At 56.4% G+C, this 7,633-nt stretch overlaps 1 protein-coding gene across 1 annotated transcript in view; it reads left to right on the top strand.

The window, feature by feature from the left end:
- The window catches only part of Spire2 (spire type actin nucleation factor 2), a gene marked incomplete at its 5' end in the record, with an annotated part of 28,769 nt that overhangs the window by 7,750 nt on the left and 13,386 nt on the right, over positions 1 to 7,633 (top strand). The window contains 2 exons of the mRNA XM_023705206.1: positions 2,966 to 3,009; positions 6,882 to 7,244. Of these exons, the coding sequence (XP_023560974.1) occupies positions 2,966 to 3,009; positions 6,882 to 7,244 (407 nt within the window). The remainder of the gene's footprint in view (positions 1 to 2,965; positions 3,010 to 6,881; positions 7,245 to 7,633) is intronic.

The raw sequence follows: 7,633 nt of genomic DNA, 5'->3' as shown, positions 1-7,633 counted from the left end.
GCCATCTCACCAGCCCTTGACTTATTTATTTGATATAGGGTCTTTTTTTTTCTTTTTTTTATTTGTGTGTGTGTGTGTGTGTGTGTGTGTGTGTGTATGGCCAGCTCTGGCATGTGTTGCTGGGGGATTGAACCGCGGTCCCTGTGCTTTGCTAAGCTTGTTCTAAGTAGGTGCTTTAGACCACTGAGCCATCTCACCAGCCCTGATATAGGGTCTTGCTACTCAGTTCAGACTTTTTGTAGTGATCCTCCTGTCTCAGCCTTCCCAGCGCTGGGATTACAGGTGTGTACCACCACTCCCAGTTTTGGGGCTGGCACAGCATGTGGTATGGGGGATCAAACTCAGGTCCTTGCACTTGCCAGGCAGGTGCTTAGACTGCCAAGCTATCTCCCCAGCCCTGGAGAGAACTTTTCAAATAAGCAAAAGTAGTTTGCCCAACCCTACCTGGCAGCCCCTGGGTGCCATACAGATTAGTGGAGACCATGGAGGGACCTGCAGGCTCCAGCTCTGCACTGCTGGGTGCTTGCTTTGAGTTCTTGGCTCACTTTCCCGGCCTCCCTGAGCCCAGATCCGCACCTGTGTCATGGAATAGAGGCCTCTGCCTGGCAGAGGCAGCTGGCTGGGCTGGAGCCTTCCTACTCACTTGCAGTGGGGTAGGGTCCACACCAGTTCTCGCTCCTCATGCCAAGGACCTAATTGCAAGCCACACATAATTCTTACAGATGAAGAATTAGATTCACGAACACTTGATGTTGGCACAATTTCGTTGTTAACGTACACACCGATGTTTAAGTCAGGGACCAAAGTATCAAAGTTATTACAACAGAACCGGAGGGGGGCGGTGAGCACCTACAATCCCAGCTACTTGGGAGGCTGAGGCAGGAGGATCCCAAGTGGGGGGCAAGCGTGGGCAACTCGGCAGGACCCTGTCTTCAAATAAGAAATAAAAAAGGTTGGACATGGTGGTGGACATTTGCAATCCAAGTACTCTGGGAGACTGAGGCGGGACAGTTGCAAATTCCAGCCCAGCCTGAGTGACTTAGCAAGATCCTATCTCAAAATAAAAAAAATTGGGCCAGGGAGATGGCACAGTGGAATAAGTACTTGCCTGGCAAGCACAAGGGCCTGAGTTCAATCCCTGGTTCCACCAAAAAAAAAAAAAAATTATAAAGCACCTGCAAGCAGGTGCAGGGGCCAGGGTTTGATCCCCCGGCCTGCCATCTGGCCCCACCCCTGGGGCATGCTTCGACGGTTATTGAGACTGGGCATGGTGGCACATATCTGTAATCCCAGCACTTGGGCTGTAAACGGGAGAATCACTACAAGTCCAGTCTAGTGGTGAGCCCCTGAACACCCTGTAGACTCTTACCTAAAAAATACAAATAAAATAAAAAATTAAAACAGAACTGGGGATATAATTCAGTGTGAAGGCCCTGGGATCAATCCCCAGTGCTGCAAAATAAATAACATTCTTAAGGGTTTTTGTTTGTTTTGGTACTGGGAGTCAAACTCAGGACCTTGTGCTTGCCAGACAGGTGTTTGTGCCACCAAGCTGTATCTCCAGCCCATACTAAATGACATTTTAAAGAAATAGGGGGGCTGGTGAGATGGCTCAGTGGTCTAAAGCACCTACTTAGAACAAGCTTAGCAAAGCACAGGGACCGCGGTTCAATCCCCCAGCACCACATGCCAGCTAGCCCCGCCCCCTGGTGGGCTGAGCTGGCCACACACACACACACACACACACACACACACACACTAAATAAATAAAATAAATAAATTTTAAAAAATAAAGAAAGAAATAGGGTGTAGCGCAGTGGCAGAGTGCTTGCTGAGTGAGCTCAAGGGTCCTGGTATCAGAAAAAACAAACCCAGCAGGAAGCTTTCCGGCACCCACACCCTGGACAAGACCTGTCTCAGCCCACAGAAGAGCCCCCGTGTCCCCGTGCCCCCCGGCCTGCTTGGCTGTGGCTGGGCACCGGCCCCTTCCAGGAAGCACCTTCCCTTTAGTTCTGACGCTGTCCTGCCGAGGGCCTGTTGTGGGTCCAGGTGCCGGCTCTCACCCAGCACTCAAGGTGGGGGGGGGGTCGCCGTCCCTGCTGCGCGCTGCCTGCCACCTACAGTGACCTCGCTGCTGTGCGGATGGCTCTGTCTCCATTACTTTAATGGGCTGCAGCCTGCCCTGTCTCTGGCCATCTTCCGGGCTCCTGGCAGCATTCTGGAGGAGCTGTGCGCTGCACTTGGCAGGCAGCTCTGCCGTCCGTCCATCTTTCTTGCCGCACTCCAGGGAGAGCTTCAGGCTGCTGAGGCCCCTGTGCCCACGCAGAGGCGGTCGTGACGAGGGCAGCTGTCTGTCTGTCCCTCGCCGGCCTGCTGGAAGGTTTGGGACAGAGCAGAGTCAGGGGTCCCTGGCCCGCCACTCACTCAGCTCACGCAGCACAGGTCTCCCCTGTGAGGCCCGAGTGCCAAGCAGGTCCTCGTAGGCTGTGCTCGGCTACCCGAGGAGCCCTGTGAAGTGGGCGCTCGCTGGCCAGCACTGAATAAAATACAGGGTCAGTCCCCCTGTGCTCCGACCAGAGGCCTTGCCCAGCCTGGGAAGATGCCCAGCCACGGGGCCTGGTTGGGGTAGTTTCTCCCGCAAAGCCCACCTTGCCCGTGACTGGGGGCCTGTGCCCTCCGTGCCCAGCCCAGCCCTGCTCCACAGCGCTCATCAGCCCTTGGGGTGCAGGTGCATCATCCTCAATCCCTAGACCCCATTGTCCTGCCCAGAGCTGACCCGTGTTTCACCTCTTTGGGGCCTGAGTGGGGGTGCCAGAGACCCCCCAGGGCCTTGTGTGGGCTCCATGTTGAGCTGCTCCCGCCCCTCTGCCATTCCTTGGGGACTTTAGGGGAGCTGGAGGAAGCGGGCGGCCCTGTGCACGGGCCCGGGGCTGCCAACCACCTCAGTCGCTGTCTTCTCTTACAGAACCCACAACCATGGTGGTACCACCGTCCAGCTCGGAAGCCCAGGTATTTAAAAACCATTTATTTTATCTATTTACTTTCTGAGACAGGGTCTCACTGTTCAGGCTGGCCTTCAACTTGGTGCTAGCCCAGGCTGGCTTCAGAGCCAAGGCAGCCCTTGCCTTCAGGCTCTCATGTGCCCACCCGGCTTTCAAGAGCGTCTGTTTCTTGGAGACAAGGTCTTTCTAGTATTCCAGATAAACTCAGGCTGTGACCCAGGCTGGCCTCGAGCTCATGGTGGTCCTCCTGTCTCAGCCTTCCCAGTGCTGGGAACACAGGTGTGCACCACGGTGCCTGCTCTTCAGTCCTGAAGGGCCTTGCACTGTTGAAGCACACCTGGATTGCTCAGCGAAAGCTGGAAGAGCGCACCGCGGTGCCTGCACTTGCCTAAGCTTGCCTAAGCAGGCACTTCAGTCCACTGAGCTGTCTCGCCAGCCCAAGCATCTTCTTTTTTTTTTTCTGTACCAGAAATTGAACTTGGGACTTTGCACTTGCCAGGCACTTGTGCCACTGAGTTATATTCTTGGCTCTGTAAAGCATCTTAACATTTACACCTACCATGCTGGCCCCACCCCCTGGGCACACCAAGATGACAATTGAGACTGGGCGTGTTGGTGCCCGCCTGTAATCCCAGCTCTTGGGAGGCTGTAAACAGGCAGATCACTATAAGTCCGATCTAGTAGCAGACGATTCCCTAAAATTAAAAAAAAAAATTCACAAAGAACTCTATGGGAATAGAGTCTGCACTACACCATTCTTTAGAGGCCCACAAGTGAACCTGAGGGCCCACCCCGAGTTGCTAATCCTGACTCTGGCTGTGTGGGTTCCAGGAAGTGCCACCCAGTGTCTGGGTCCCACCAGGTCCTCGGCCTGCCATGTCTGCAGGCTGGCTGAGGCCCCCGTAAGCAGGAGCTGCCGCTTGCAGGCCACACCAGAGCCTGAGCCAGCTGCTCAGATCTGTCCTATGGGAAAGAAGCATTTGGTGCCTTTCAGAGAGCTTCCTTGGACCAGGCGGAGGAGAGCTTTCCCCAACAGAGCTGTCAGCTTCCAGACAGCTGGGTGCGAGGCAGCCCGCCCTTCACAGCCAGCGCAGGCCAGCGGCAGGGACCCGGGCACGGTGGGCAGGGCAGGGCACTTTCCTGCTCGGTCTCTGCCAGGTGTGCGGCAGAGCTGCAGCAGACCTGGGAGGGCGTGAAACCCCTGCCTTGTACCTACCATAACCACACTGCTCTTTCCTGGAAAAAGAGAACGATGGGCATGTGTGTGACCTGACGTGGCACCCAGGAGTGACACTGCACCAGGCGACCTGCCTTGGCGGGGCCTCTGGCTCTAATTCCCCGCTGTGACGGATCTGAGGCTCCGTGTGGGCCACATGGACACACCCGGGCGCGGCCTCTGGACTTTGCCCCGTGCCTGCCTCGCTCTCGCACCTTCCCAAGCCCTGGCCTGAGTCTTGAGGGGCAATTCCTAGGCTGTGCTTGAGAGCCCCTGCTGGGCACTGGCTTCACCGGTGACCTGTGCTTGCTGTGCCCAGCTCGGGCCAGGTTCCTGGGCTCCTGGTGGTGGGGACCCAGGAAATGGGAGGAGAGGCCACTCAGCTGGTGCACTCAGGAGGTGCCAGTGCCCATCTGCCACACAGCGCTGCCTCAGCAGTGTGGCCTTGCCCTGCACTCGGCTTTGTGGGTGCCCAGGCTGCGCTGCCAGCTAGGGGACCTGCGCTTCACAGGGAGCTGTGTGGGAGGGGCCAGGAAGGTCAGGGTGCAGGCAACCCTGGGGTAAACACAGTGCCCTTGGCTAGGGCCTTGCATGGAGCCCTGGTTCCAGGGCTCCAGAGTAGATGGTGAGAACTGGGGTCGCTCCCAGTACAACTGAAAGTGTTGCTGGGTGAGGTGGTGCATGTTTGTAATCCCAGCACTTGGAAGGCTGAGGCAGGAGGATTTCATGAGTTTGAGGCCAGCTTAGGCTACATAGTGGGTTCCAGGCCAGCCTGGACTACACAGTCACCCTGTCTCAGAGAGACAGAGACAGAGGCAGAGGCAGAGGCAGAGGCAGAGAAGACAGAGAACCAAGCTGAGAAATGCTGAGTCAATGGGCCTCTACTGTGACACTTCATGGATTTTTAATTCCTTGCAAACTACTTATTAAAGAGACCTTTACGCAGCACGAAGTAGGCAGCGTGGTGCTGCGGGCCGTGGGCGCCGAGTCCCTGGGTAATTCTGGGGTCTTCCCGCCACCCACGCAGGTCGGGCTGGAGGGTAACTGCAAGTGTGAGATGTCTCTTGTCTTAAAGCTGGAACCTGAACCCGGGACTTTGTACTGAGCCATAGCCCCTGCCTTTTTAAAAGTTTGCGACAGGGTCTTTGAGTAGCTACATTACCCAGGCTGGACTCAGCCTCCCACAGTGCTGGGCCCAGAGGCCTGTGCCGTCACATCCAGCTGAGATAGCTTTTTTTTTTTTTGAGACAAGGTCTCGCTATGCAGTTCAGGTTGCCCTTAAACTCACTGTGTAGTCCAGAGTGGCCTCAAATTCATAGCAATCTTCCTGACTCGGCCTCCCAGGTGCTGGGATTACAGGTGTGCCACCACATCTGACAGTGAGATGTCAATTTTTACAAGCATCAAATGTATGACTTACAGGGGGGCTTGCAGGTTAGCTCCATTGTTTAAGTGCCTGCTCTGGCAAACCCACTCAGGCACAGGAGACCTTGGTTCAATCCCCAAACCTGCTCTGGAGGCAGCCTGAGTCAGCCAAAAGAAAAAAGAAAAAATCCGACTTATAGAAGTTAATCTGTTTTCTGTTACAGTTGTGAGAAAGAGGAAAGGTTTACTTTGGTTCACGGCTGGGGGTCTTAGTCTGTGACCAGCCTGCCCCATTGCTGGACCTGTGGTGGCACAGGACATGGTGTACAGGAGCTTGGTGAGGAAGGAAGGCATGGGGCCCCACTGTCCCCTGGCATGTGCTGGCCGCTGCCCTAGGGACATGGAGATGGGCACTAGGCCCCACCTCAGCCTCCCCGTCTGGGGACGTTTGCAAGGGGGCTTGGGTGAGGCTCAGAGACAAGAGTCCATGTGGCATGTGTGGGGCCCTGGCCCCACCCCAGCACCAACAGGGGACCCAGACTCTAGTGGGAGTGAGTTACAGTCAGCGTGTCCTCCTCCTGGGTTCAGGGTCCCTTGCTGTGGCACAGCGAGGCTGCTGTTCAGTGTGTCTCTTCCATTCAGCTTTCTTGCAACTGACACTGTGCCTGGACACCAGAGTCCAGACAGATCCGCCCGTCCCCAGTCACCCGGGAGCCTTCCTGTCCCAGCCCAGCCTGCTCAGGGCTCTGCTGACCTCTTCCTGTCACTTTGGCTGGGCTCCTCTTGCTTAGAGGTTCATGCAAAGAGAACCACGCAGGGTGAAGGCATTTTGTCTGCCTCTGTCTGGGTAGTGGTGTGACTCACACTCTTGTTTGTCCCTTTCTTCCTGCTCCATAGACACTAGTCACAGTTACACCCACCAGCTAGAGAATGCCTGCACTGTTTCCTGGTTTGGGTATTTCTCTCTGGTAAATAGGGGAGAAGAGATGCTGAGTCAGGTGGTGGGTGCATTTGCTAGGAGGGGGTGGGGCAGCACACACCTGTAAGCCCAGCCCTCGGGAGGCTGAGGCAAGAAGATCGCTTCACGTTTCAGGCCAGCCTGGCCTATGTGATGAGACCCTGACTCAAAAAAAAAAAAAAAAAATCCTTCAGGCTATTTTCCAAAGTGGCAGATATGTTCTGAGTGTCATCATGGGTCTGCCTCTGTGTCACTGTGAGAAGACTGCCCCCTCCCAGCCTCTGCCAGGCAGCACGGCCCCGGCTGGATCCTGAGCCGTGACACCACCCCTGTCCCTCAGATGGTGCAGTCACTGGGCTTTGCCATCTACCGTGCGCTGGACTGGGGGCTGGATGAGAGCGAGGAGCGCGAGCTCAGCCCACAGCTGGAGCAGCTCATCGACCTCATGGCCAACAGCGACTGTGACGAGGGCGGCTGCAGCACGGCGGACGAGGGCTACGGGGGCCCTGAGGAGGAGGAGGAGGCGGCAGCCGAAGGTGTCCCCCGCGCTGTGCACACCTTCGCCCAGGCCATGCGGCTGTGTGCAGCTCGCCTCACTGACCCCCGGGGTGCACAGGCCCACTACCAGGCCGTGTGCCGGGCCCTCTTTGTGGAAACCCTGGAGCTGCGCGCCTTCCTGGCCCGAGTCCGCGAGGCCAAGGAGGTGAGTGACATGGGGCGGCGATGCAGAGGGCGGCTTGGAGCCCAGGGTGAGTGGAGAGCCTCTGCTGAGGTGAGTGTGGGTGCCAGCAGCTGCGCTGTGCCCGCCTGTCCACCTGCCCGGCACGGGGAAGCCTCGGTCACAAGAAGTCATTCTGGGCAGCCTGGTGCTAAAGCCTTGTGCTTTGGCTTCATGCCTACTTTCACCAGGTTTTCAGAGGAAGGAAATAGGGTCCATAATAACTGGTTCTTTCCTCTGCCTCCCAACCAGCACTGCAAACCCAGTAGGTTATTTTTCCTCCCTAATCCCACTTTTAAGTCTGGAAGAGGAGAGCCGGAGGCTTCTGGCCCAGCACCCCAGCCTGTCCTAAAGAAGGGTTTGTTTTTTTTTTT

Source organism: Octodon degus, unplaced genomic scaffold (genome assembly GCF_000260255.1).
Source record: "Octodon degus isolate 3935 unplaced genomic scaffold, OctDeg1.0 scaffold00215, whole genome shotgun sequence".
Lineage (NCBI taxonomy): Eukaryota > Metazoa > Chordata > Mammalia > Rodentia > Octodontidae > Octodon > Octodon degus.
This window is presented reverse-complemented; position numbering and strand designations above follow the sequence as displayed.